Genomic DNA, 13,642 nt, shown 5'->3' on the forward strand with positions numbered 1-13,642 from the left:
ACGGCCCCGCCTCCCCCTGGGGCGTACCCCAGGGTTCAGCGGGTCGCCTACCCAGCTCGTGCCAGGACTCGATACTCTAAAACTAGAAAATAAAGTTTACGCCAAAAGTAAGTTCTATGTACTCTATTATAGCTTCAAAGGTTGCATAAACTAGTACATCAAGTCATACATACCACGAGTATCAGAAAGTAAACCCTAGAAAAGCTAATAACTACTGTAACAGCCCCACCTCCCCCTAAGGCGAAACAAAGGGTTCGGCGGACTGCCTGCCCAACTCTCGCCGGGACTCAGTCGTTCACCACTACAATCCTCAAATGAATTACAATATAAATCTCAAATATGGCATCAAATTCTCCAATAATTACATATCATAAGCGAAGCGGAAACAATTCCCAACTATACATAAAATGATTCCAAATCCAAACTGTACAACATAACGGCCATCCAATCACACGCACAAGTACTACAAGCCTTCCTTCGCTTTGAGCCCTGTGGAGGGGAATAAAACATTTTTGGGGTGAGCTAGAAGCTCAGCGAGTAACCAGAAAATCAGTAATCAAATCGGTTTAACAATATTTCTTTTCAATGATGTCATAAATCAAATGATAAGTCCAGAAACAATTACAACATTTACAAAACATTAAATATGGAGTATCAATAATTCAAGAAACATGTACAATGGAAAGCGATAGTAACATTCATGAAAAGATACGTTCGTTCTCCTGTCATTTCCCTTTTTTTTTCATTTGAAATTGCATCATTTTCCACCAACCTCCACCAACCTACAAAGGTAATACTCGAGTATACCAAACGTTCACCCAGGTCCCTAATCGCCCGACCGAGTCCGTTTCTGGCTCGAGACGACCGGTAACAAGGGGCAATGGCCAGTTCAGCCCAAAAGGCTTATATTCATGCGCAAGTAGCATTTAATCATTTATCATGAAAATTTCACATTGATTTAGGTCGAGTGCGATAAAATACACACTCGCCTAGAAAGCTCGTTTTGGAATCATTCAAAGCACGTAACACGTTAGCAATCAATAATACAAGTCATGAAGTCAAGGAAATATGTCAAACAAGGAACACTTTCATATAAGCACGCATGATATGCAAGAAAACAGTTCAAAAGTAGCTTTGGAAACAGTTCAAAAGTAAATAATGTAAGAAACATTTCACAAGTACTTTGGAAATAGTTTAGGGTCACTCACCTCCACGGCTCCGAAACCATCCATCATGTATCATTGCCTTGCTCAAATCCAAGTCTTAAATCACAAACTCAATGCAAATAAATTCCTTCAAAAGTTCGGACAGCACTTCCCCTGAATTTGCTTACTTTTCCAGCCGTCACGACTTCATTATTTCCTCATTCCAACCCAAAGGTACACACACAACAACAAGTTCATCCAATAGCCATTCAGCAAGCTCCAAGAAGTACGAAGACAAGTCAAGCTAGGGAAAAGTCCGGAAATGAAAGTTAAGCTCAAAACCAGAAAAACAGTTTTGACGTCATTTTGCGGTAATGGTATCAAAGGTGCTACGATTGTCGGATGGAGGTTCAAGACCCAACGTTTCGAAGCTAAGAACTAGGGTTACAACAATGTAGAAGGTCACTCAGTCCGAATCCCAGCACAACTAAGTCAAATATGCCAAATAACAAACCAGAATCGTAATTGCAGGTTTACAAATTACACTATGCTATAATCAGTACAACTCAGTCTAAACAGGTCCAAATGCAGAAATTCCAAAGGAATATGGTAGCTAGGACATCAAGCTACATTTCATCAGAAGACCTCAACACCCAAATCCAAAACAATTCCAGTCAAAACAACCCATTACAGGCGCAGTTCTTACATCCTGATGAACCCAGAACAGCAACAGTAAATTCGGCTTATCTCATTCTACACTACTCCAATTGCCCTGAAATTTTACAAGCTCCTCTAAAACATCAATACCTACAACTTTTATGTTTTAATCCAAGGCCAATTCGGCCTACATCTAGGACCTAAAATTTCAGACAGAATGAAGAACCAAGAACCCTAATTTTCCAGATTTCTTCCAAAACAGAATTAACTTGCAATCTTCCACTTTTTCCACCTTCTAGAATCATTAAACATCAATTCCCATCATCAAGGATAGCCACAAAATCACATTCATATTAAACCAGAAAATTCATCACTAAATTGAAAATTTCACCAATTCATCTCAAACCAAGAAATAAACCACAAATTTCAGCACTTTAGCTACCACTAAGCACAACTTAAGCTTCATTAAGTGTAGGAGGAAGTTCAAACACCACTCACCTAGTAAACAAGAGAGGGAGAGTTGTTGGAAACCTTAGCTTCCCAAAACACTTCACCAAACCACTTACTAGCACCAAATGGAAAGGTTTTATGGAGTAGAAACAAGATCAAATGGTTGGATGGTTACACTCAAGCAAAATGGAAGCAAGAATCTTGGAGAGTTTTTCTTTCTTCTTGGCTAGAGAGGGCCGGCCACAAAGGTGAAAGAAAGAGTGAATTTTTGGTAAATTTTGAGATATTTAATCAATTGGTAAGAAAGGTCAAAAAGTCAAATAAGTTACAACCACGCTTAAGGTGACACATGTCATTTCATTAATGCATTCCTATCCTTCTTTTTTCCTCTCACATCAATCACATCACAACCTCTATTTATCTCTTAATACCCGATAAATTTCAACCAGTATCCGAAACTTAACCTTATTGGCCGAATTTTTCCGAACTTTTCGCCCTAGTGGGTCCCACATCCGGTATACACTCTTAATTTCTCAAAACCTATTTGATACTAGAAAAATCATCCAAAAACTATGTCTGCTCCTTAAAAATATCTAGAAAATTTCCCTACTAAAGAAAACGCAGAAAACAAGCCATTAAATAAATAAAACCCTAGAAAATGGGAAAAGTACGGGTTCTCACACTTATACTTTTCGGGGCGTCACAACTACAACCACCACGATAACTATATACATCTTACTAGTCAACTTATAACAAGGATAAATTCAACTATTCTCTAATCCAAAATGTGATACCCCAACTTTTAGGATACTATTGTTGTTTAGTTTCAAAAGAAAAAAAAATATTATGCTTCCTTTAGTTTATTTTTATTTTAAAACATTGTTTTGTTTTAAAGACTAGAAACCCTAAATTCTAGAAATAAAGTCTAATCAAAACCCTAGTTTCATTTGTGACTGACCGTTTTCTCAAATTTCTCATATTTTAACCGAAACCCTAAATTCAATTTATGGAATTGTAAAACCCCTCACGTTTTCTTGAAAATACCATTTTATTTGGAAATTATTCATTTATTATAGCCCTACTACCCAATCATTCCACAATAAGTGCAAATGAACCTAGAAAGTAGGGTTTCACTTTTCGTTTTCAAGTTGGAGCAAGTTAGGGTTTTCACGTGTATCCGTGGTGTAATTATCCGGTACGGTGCGAGGATCAAATTTGGTGCTTAAGAGTGACTTGTAAGTGAGAAATAATATGTGATTAGAAGGAATGATAAAACGTTAGTGAATAGGAAGTAAAAACCCTCGTACGTGTGATTTAAGGAAAAACGTTGCGAACCGACGGGTACCGTGCACTACCGATTGAACACACCACTTGATCACCACTTTCTTACCATACAAGCTCATTAATATTTGAGCAAAATATCTACTTATTTCCAGCTGGCTTTGACCGAAATTTAGGGCTAAAAATTGCAAGGAAAAGAAAAAAAATGAGTGGAATTGGTGAGGACACTTGTCGGCCACCTAAGGGCCTTGACCAAGACAACTTGTCTTGCCTGTTGGGTTTTAAGGATACTACGCAGCGGAAAAATAAAAATTTTTCCCTAAAATCATCCAGGAATCACCCTAGATTTTACGTATGATGTACTAAAAGTAGGGTTTTAGGATTACCTTAATCCAAGCGGCGTCTCCCTGCAGCGTTGTTTGAGGATGGTCAGCCCTTGAGCAGTCCAGTCGTCCTGCCTCTACTGATATCCACGCTAGAGCAACCCTGGATCGTCTCACGAACAATGTATTGAAGAGAAAAAGGTGCTAGCCTTTTTACTCTTTTCAAACGTATATTTTTTCTCTCTCTCTCGTATGTGACAATCACAAAAACCTCATTCTCGTCTCTGTATCTCAGCCCCAAAAATCAATTGGAGAGAGAGAGAGATAAATGATAAGAGAGATATATGATAATATAGAATGATGAGTCTTCTTGTCTGATTCAAAATCAAAACAATAAGACTTCTCATCACACAAGACTCTATCTATCATTATCTGATAGATGAGAGATAACCATTTACTCTTATCTGCTCAAATAGGCCTGGGATTAATTTTCTTTTAAAATTAAACCCCGACAATTTACATGGTTTTAATCCAGGATTAAATCTCTATTGCGTGTGACCCAATAGGTCCCGAATGCATTGGTAATAATTATGGTTTAATAATTAGATAAAATAAACGACTTTATTTTATCATAACTTATAATAAATAATTAATCCATAATTATAAATCACGAGCGGTGTCTAGCAACACATCGCGATTGCCCAATTATTCGGAATTAGTCAAGGGAATTTGACCTAACCTTTCCGTGAAAAATTACCGTGTAATTATTATCCTTTCACCAAAGATATCCAATTAGTCAGGAATAAGGAATAAGTGCCAATTCCCTGATGACTAATTAAATTTTCTAGTTCCCGAAATTTACCCTTAATTAGGTTAAATTGAAGACATTCTTCAATTTACCTAATAGTCGACTTTAGGGTTAATTTCTCACTAGTGGCCATCCAGATATCAACTCCTTCTATCGGAGTGGTAAATCCTATCTCAATCACCCATTTTCTTTACATGCTTCACACTACATCCAACTTCTACACTTTAAAGCACTCACTAAGAGTAACAAGTAATTAGAGTCAAAATGTAGCGATTCACACTGAAGATATTATGGTGATCTCAAGTCGTAGGATCACTTACACAATTTTTCACTAGAGATACACCATTGGCACTAGATAGATATTCTAACGGGATCTCTAAATGGATCAATCCAATGCATTTGTACTTTCCAAATCATCTACACATTAGCCTAGGTATCATCATACCATAGTTGATGAGAACAACCACTAATTACATTAATTAGAGGCTAACTGTGTACTAGTTTTACCGTACTAAAGATGTCATATTTCATTAGTACTATAACTAGGGAATTTTAAGAATATTACTATAAAAGTGATTGATATCTCATAGTCATCAACTCTTGTGACTACCATCACATTAGTAAACATTCTAAGGACTTTATCAGTTATATCTAATATTTAACAGATAAATAAGAAGTTATTAAAATACAAAACATATAATTTAGGAATGTATAAAATAAAAACAAATACATTGTTTTAGGGCATACATTCCAACAATCTCCCACTTGCACTAAAACACATTATCCATGTTTTTCATCCCATAAGATAATACATGACTATCATGCTTCTTTTGAGGAAGCACTTTAGTAAGAGGATCAACTATGTTATCCTCTGTGGAGACTCTCTCTATCTTTACATCATTCCTAGCAACGATTTCTCTAATCAAGTGAAATCTCCTAAGCACATGTTTGGATCGCTGATGAGACCTAGGTTCCTTGGCTTGAGCTATAGCTCCATTGTTATCACAGTACAAAGTGACCGGATCAACAATGGTTGGAACCACACCAAGTTCAGTTACGAACTTCTTGATCCAAACTGCTTCCTTAGCTGCTTCCGCGGCCGCAATGTACTCAGCCTTTGTTGTAGTATCTGCTGTGGTGTCTTGTTTGAAACTCTTCCAACAGACAGCACCTCCATTAAGAGTAAAAATGAAGCCTGACTGTGATTTACAATCATCCTTATCTGATTGAAAACTCGCATCAGTATAGCCTTTGAGCTCTAACTCACCCTTTCCATATATTAAGAACAAATCTTTAGTCCTTCTCAAGTACTTAAGAATGTTCTTAATGGCTATCCAATGACCCTCACCTGGATTAGCTTGAAATCTGCTTGTGACACTCAGAGCATAGGAGACATCAGGTCTTGTACATAACATAGCATACATAATTGATCCAATTGCTGAAGCATATGGAACATTGTGCATCTTATCAGTCTCAACTTGTGTCTTTGGACACATGTTTTTAGAAAGGCTTATACCATGAGTCATAGGTAAATTACCCCTCTTAGACTGATCCATGCTAAACCTTTTTAGCACTTTCTCTATGTATGTAGATTGTGAAAGACCCAGTAGCCTTTTAGATCTATCCCTATAGATCTTAATGCCTAATATATAGGCCGCTTCTCCTAAATCTTTCATGGAAAAGTTCTTCGACAACCAACCCTTTACCGATTGTAACATCGGTATATTGTTTCCCATTATTAATATGTCATCTACATATAAAATAAGGAAAACAATCGAACTCCCACTAACTTTCTTATACACACAAGGTTCATCCGGATTCTTGAGAAATCCAAACTCTTTGATCGTCTCATCGAATCGGATGTTCCAACTCCTAGATGCTTGCTTAAGTCCATAAATAGACTTTTGTAACTTACATATTTGACTAGGATTTGTAGATGTAAAGCCTTCAGGTTGTGTCATATACACATCCTCATGCAATGTCCCGTTAAGGAACGCGGTCTTTACATCCATCTGCCAAATCTCATAGTCATGATATGCTGCTATGGCAAGCAATATCCGAATGGATTTAAGCATAGCTACTGGTGAGAAAGTTTCATTGTAATCGATTCCCACTTTCTGCTTGTAGCCTTTGGCTACCAGTCTAGATTTATAGGTAACCACATTAACATCCATGTCAGTCTTCTTCTTGAAGATCCATTTACACCATACAGGTTTTATCCCTTCAGGTGGATCAACTTAGGTCCACACCTTATTGTCATACATGGAATTTATTTCGGAATTCATGGCTTCTAACCATTTAGAGGAGTCTGGATTACTTATTGCCTCTTGGTAGGTAATAGGTTCGTCATCTTGAATGACTAGAACATCATTGCTATGGCTCACAAGAAATTGGTATCTCTTGGGAGTTGAGCGTGTTCTTACTGACCTACGAAGCCCTTGTGTATCAACAGCTTCAGTATCTGTCCCATCATTATGTGGTTGAAGCTGTTCTTCATTAGATCGTTCAATGTTTGTTGGATGATCCTGAATTTTTTCAAGATCTATTCTACTCCCACTGTTTCTTTCTAGAATGTATTCTTTCTCTAGAAAAATAGCATGTTTTGAGACAAACACCTTTTGCTCAATTGGATTGTAGAAATAGTATCCTATAGACTCTCTTGGATACCCTACAAACAAACATTTGTCAGATCTAGCTTCAAGCTTGTCTGACTCTGCCCTCTTCACATAAGTTGGGCAGCCCCAAACCTTCATTTAAGACAGATTTGGTTTCTTTCCTTTCCATATCTCATATGGTGTGGAGTCGACAACTTTAGTGGGTACTCTATTAAGAGTATAAGAGGCTGCATCTAATGCAAATCCCCAAAACGATTTTGGGGCACTTGAGTGGCTCATCATAGAACGAACCATATCCAATAAGGTTCGATTTCTCCTTTCAGATACACCATTTAACTGTGGTGTACCTGGAGGAGTCCATTGTGAAACTATTCCATTATCCTTTAAATAAACTCCAAACTCGTCATTTAAGTATTCTCCACCACGATCAGATCGTAGTGTCTTAATACTTTTATTGGTTTGTTTTTCTACTTCATTCTTGAATTTCTTAAACTTTTCAAAGGATTCAGATTTGTATTTCATTAAATACACGTAACCATATCTCGAATGGTCATCTGTGAAGGTGATGAAGTATGAAAAATCACCTCTAGCAGTGATCGACATTGGGCCGCATACATCAGTATGTACTAGCCCAAGTAAATCACTGGCTTGTTCCCCTTTTCCAGTGAAGGGTATTTTGGTCATTTTGCCAAGTAAACAAGCTTCGCATGTATCATATGATTCATAATCAAATGAATCCAAGTATCCATGTTGGTATAACTTGGAGATGCGCTTTTCATTTACATGACCAAGACTACAGTGCCAGAGGTAGGTTTTATTTAGTTTATCTGTTCTAATTCTTTTTTCACTCACATTGAGAATTTGATGATCAAGATCTAGAATATATAAACCGTTATTCCAACTTCCAGAACCATAAAACACACAATTTTTAGAAAAAGAACAACATTTATTCTCCTGGGTTATCCGAAACCCATTTAAATCCAAACAGGAAATAGAAATGATGTTTGTAGTAAGTGCTGGAACGCAATAACAATTTAATAATTCTAAAATCAATCCACTGGGTAAAGTGATATAATAAGTCCCTACAGCTAAAGCAGCAACTTTTGCTCCATTGCCCACACGTAGGGTGACTTCTCCTTTTTCCTAGCTTTCTACTGTCCCTTAGACCCTGCATAGATGTGCAAATGCGAGAACCACATCCTGTAACAGCCCCACTTTCCCCTAAGGCGAACCAAAGGGGTGAGCGGACTGCCTGCCCAACTCTCGCCAGGACTCACGATGCAGACTAGAACTATCTATAGCGATCCGTTTACGTCAATCTAATACGTTCCGGAACTTACCAATGCGCGCAACCAAGTCAAAATGGCAACATAACCCAAAATAAGAAAATGAAATCCGGAGTCGGCCATGATAGTAACCGACCCGTCAGAACCCAACCGAAAGAGCACGCAAACATTCACATCTGAACTTTAGCGATTACAATCCAAAATGACATAAAAAAGTTTTCAAAAGTTAATACATATACACGGTTTGCCAAATCAAAAGAGAAAACGCCCCAAAAGTACACTTAGGGTTTTACTACATGAGCTATACAAAAGATATGTTCAACTAGCTCAATTTGGCAGCCATTTGTCAAATCCAGACCAAAAGGGTTTATTTTCCTGTAAGGAAAACAAAAGGAACAGAAAGGGGTGAGCTTGCGCTCAATGAGGTACCAAACATATAGCAGAAAAATCATGGCATTTCACATTTAACAAATCAGATACACATGCCAGATGTAAAGCAAAGGAACCAATGATTCAAATCAGAAGGATACGGGTGGCTCTCAGGAGCCAAATTTCCAGCGCAGTACTTGATCCAAACCGGTTGACTCTCCGTCAACGTATATAGAACCAAAACGTCCGTAGACTCCTCTTCACACCGAATTCCGTCCACCAAACACCCCTTTACCGGGCCCGCTCACCTCAAACGAACAAAATGGTAATACTCGAGTATACCCGGAATCAAGGGTCTCAATACCCAAAATCCCCGAACAGACTACCGTGGTTCGTTATCTAATCGTCCAGGCCCTTGCCGGCCCGACTCGAATAACTTAGCCACAAGATTGAGCTCATAGGTCATAGAAATCCGAACAGATGCAGACACAGATAACAGATTCAAATTTTGCATAGAAATTGGCACATGAACAGACTAGAGAACGAGTGTGATAAAGTACACCCTCGTCTCGAACAAATAAACAGATTGCAGAGCAGAAATCAAGTTAAATAGCAATGGAGGGGAGTGGTACACTCACCGGCTCAACTTCAAAAGTTTTTACTTCAGATTGGCCTTAATCGCCAAGAAATCCTAAAATAATCAAAATAAACCAATTGAAGGTTTCATATCCAAAATCGAGTAAACGGAATGCACAAGTGAGGCTCGACTACACGTCGTACGCCTTGCCCAAAAATACTAATGCAAGGGTGCAAAAATGCAAATTACGGGTTCTCACACATCCGGTATCTAATACCCAAGAGTCTGATTTGGAAGTAGACACATTAATCTCAATCATATATGTACCTGATAATGAAGCTTCAACATGCTTCTTTTGCTTCAGGCTCTCCAAGTATGACTTGCAGTTCCTTTTCCAATGTCCAGTTTGATTACAATGGAAGCAGGTTGCTTTGGACTGGTCCGCCTTTGCCTTTTTGGGCTTTTGGGTGGGCTTGTTTTTGGATTTCTTAAATCCCTTTTCTTGCCTCTTCCTCTTCTTAGAGGAAGTAACGACAAGCACACCAGTAGAGCCTTTTCCCTTTTTGATTTCTTTCTCAGAGTTTTCAGCACATTCAACAATTGAGGCAAAGTGTGCTGCAGATTATTCATCTGATAGTTCATAACAAACTGTGAGAAAGAATCTGGCAGAGATTGGAGCACTAAATCAACATTCAGCTCCTGATCCATCATAAAGCCTAATTCGGCCAGTTTTTCAATTAGCCCAATTATTTTTAAGACATGCGGAGCAACAGGTGCTCCCTCTGCCATCTTGCACCTGAACAATTCTTTAGAGGTATCATATCTAACCGTCCTTGATTGTTGTTCAAACAACTCTCTCAGGTGTAGTACAATATCATACGCCCCCATGTTCATGTGCTGCTGCTGAAGCTGAGGAGTCATGGAAGCTACCATGATACATGAAGCTTCTCTATTATCACCCTTATGTTTCTTATAAGCATTTCTAACAGCAGCAGGTGCAGTAGGTTCAGGCTCTTGAGGCATTGGACCATCAAGTACATACTGAATTTTCTCATGAGTGAGAACGATAAGGACATTACGATGCCAATCAAGAAAGTTCGTGTCGTTGAGTTTGCAATCAGTAAGAATAGTACGAAGGCTCAAATTGTTACTCATTCTACAACAAAATGAAAGATAGAATTTGTTAGAAAAATGTTTTGTTTAATAAAATCATAAAAACTTCAAAATTATGATTTTATTTCCACTATTTTTTTTCAAATCAATTACCCTCTAAAATTGAATCGGGAATTTCTAAAATTCCATAGTGGCTAGGATCCTATCTTAATTTATTTCGACCTTGAGTGTGTCCCAACAAATCGAAAATAATTATGAAAGGTAGGTACTTTTACCAATTACAACTTATTGTAATTCCTAGATCAGTTGGGTGTCAACTCTTGACTTTAAATCTCTATGAATCAACCCAACACTTGCCTCTAAAATTAATGATTTTGAGTGAATCCCAACAAATCATAATTTTAGCTAAATCAAACCCATCATTCTTGAGAACATTTCTCATAGCAAAAACACGTAGTAAGTTAGGCAGCCTTGGGTGAATGCCAACAAGCTAGCACTTAATAACTACTCTAGTTTTATACTATAATGATGGAAGGCATTTTATTGATTTAATATTTTAGTTGAGGGATTTGTCTCCTTTTTCCAAAAATATTTTATAATTAAAATTTTTGAAACAATTGCTCATTTGGTCTCATCAATAAACATGCATATAACCATTTCAAACTTATAAACATGAATTTAAATCGTGGATGGTTGTGGATATTCCTAAACTAATTTCCCCGGCCATTGGGGAAATTAGCATGTGACTAAAACCTTTAATTTCGAGATGAACTCCTTCGTCGTCGTATGCATCCTTTCTCCTTTTCAAATATAAATTATATAAATTCGTATCATCTATTTCTATCTATTGTACATTACAAATAGTATAGAAGAAATCCCGAGTTACATTCGGGGGGAATTTAGATGAGAAAAGAAATTACAATTAGAAAATAAGAAAAGCAGGACACGCAGGCCCTATTTTAAAATTAATCACAACCATTCAAACCTAGAATGATTGTAACCAACTAATCCAATCATATTGCGTACTATATCCACAACCATCCACCATGCATTCTCAATCATATTGCGTACTATATCCACAACCATCCACCATGCATTCTCATAATTTAAACAACTTTAAATAAAAGAAAAGCACGTAAAATAAGCAATCTCAATTCATGGATTAATTGGATTTAATTCTTAAGGTCCCAAACAAAATTTGGGTCCATGCATATGCGAGAAATTTTGGTAAAATTAATTTTTATTAGGTCATTGTTATTCCTAACTAAATTAGAAAAATAATTGGAAAGATAATTTCTGTGAGAACTCGTAAATTGCATTTTCTAGGTTTTCGCATTTTTCATGACTTGTTTGCTGCACTTTCTGTATCCGAAAAATTTTCTATATAATTTTTATGAGTAAATATAGTTTTTAGAGGATTTTTCTAGTATCGTATAGTTTTTGAGAAATTAAGAGCGTATACCGGACGTGGGAACCACTAGTGCCAAAAGTTCGGGAAAATTCGGCCAACTAGGTTAAGTCTTGGATACTGGATTTAATTTATCGGTTGTTATGAGATATTTAGAGGTTACCAAGTGGTTGGTGTGAGAGAGATAAAAGGTTAGGCAAGTAATTAATGAAAGTGACATGTGTCACTTAGGGATTCCTTCTTACATTTGACTTACTATTTATCTTTTTACCATTTATTACATAAACCCAAAAATTGACTAAATATCTTCCATTTCTTCCAAGCTTGTGGCCGAACCTCTTGCTCAAGAGAAGAACAAAATCCTCCAACTTCCTACCTCATAATCTTGCTCCAATCTTCAAATTAAACCGATACAATTTCAAATCACTCCATAAAATCTCTTCTTTAGGTGTTAGTAAGTGGTTTGGTGAAGTGTTTTGGGAAGCTAAGGTGGCAAACAACTCTTCCTCTCTTGTTTACTAGGTGAGTGGTGATTGAACTTTCTCCTTCACTTAATGAAGCTTAATTAGTGCCTAGTGGTAGTTAAAGTGATGAATTTTGTGGTTTACTTCTTGGTTTTGGATGAATTGATGAAGTTTTCAATTTATTGATGAATTTTCTATATACGTTGACGGAGAGTCAACCGGTTTGGATCAAGTACTGCGCTGAAAATTTGGCTCCTGAGAGCCACCCGTATCCTTCTGATTTGAATCATTGGTTCCTTTGCTTTACATCTGGCATGTGTATCTGATTTGTTAAATGTGAAATGCCATGATTTTTCTGCTATATGTTTGGTACCTCATTGAGCGCAAGCTCACCCCTTTCTGTTCCTTTTGTTTTCCTTACAGGAAAATAAACCCTTTTGGTCTAGATTTGACAAATGGCTGCCAAATTGAGCTAGTTGAACATATCTTTTGTATAGCTCATGTATTAAAACCCTAAGTGTACTTTTGGGGCATTTTCTCTTTTGATTTGGCAAACCGTGTATATGTATTAACTTTTGAAAACTTTTGTATGTCATTTTGGATTGAAATTTTGGATTGTAATCGCTAAAGTTCAGATGTGAATGTTTGCGTGTTCTTTCGGTTGGGTTCTGTCGGGTCGGTTACTATCATGGCCGACTCCGGATTTTCTTTTCTTATTTTGGGTTTTTTTTTTCCATTTTGACTTGTTTACGCTCGTTTGTAAGTTCCGGATCGCAATAGATATTTCTAGTCTGCATCGTTAGTCCTGGCGAGAGCTGGGCAAGTAGCCCGCTAACCCCTTTGGTTCGCCTTAGGGGAAAGTGGGGCTGTTACAAGTGGTATCAGAGCCTGTTTCGCGTGGTCTCTGCGCGGAGTGAGTCTGGACTAAGTGGTGAATAGGTATGAAGGATTAAGTGCTCGTTCGAGCCTAAGCTCTAAATTGTGAATGTTATAGGTCTTAACTTTTCTTGTGGTATGTGAGGACCATAGATAGGTACGTCTGGTAGGAATTTCGATTTTTGATGATTTACTCTTGGGACTGGCCAGCTCGAGAAGTGAATTGTCTTATTTCGGATTCTTGTGCCTGAGTACTCCAGAGTTGAGGCG

General features: G+C 37.5%; 1 protein-coding gene across 1 annotated transcript; it reads right to left on the reverse strand.

The window, feature by feature from the left end:
- Positions 1–9,871: 9,871 nt before the first annotated feature.
- Positions 9,872–10,666, reverse strand: LOC113782352. Its single transcript, XM_027328243.1, has one exon. The coding sequence runs from the start codon at positions 10,664–10,666 to the stop codon at positions 9,872–9,874; it is 795 nt and encodes a 264-aa protein (XP_027184044.1).
- Positions 10,667–13,642: the final 2,976 nt, after the last annotated feature.

The sequence above is a fragment of the Coffea eugenioides genome, chromosome 9 (assembly GCF_003713205.1).
Source record: "Coffea eugenioides isolate CCC68of chromosome 9, Ceug_1.0, whole genome shotgun sequence".
NCBI lineage: Eukaryota > Viridiplantae > Streptophyta > Magnoliopsida > Gentianales > Rubiaceae > Coffea > Coffea eugenioides.

Excerpts from the sequence above, each read along its gene's own strand:
- LOC113782352 (XM_027328243.1), bottom strand. The coding sequence starts at position 10,666 with ATGAGTAACAATTTGAGCCTTCGTACTATTCTTACTGATTGCAAACTC.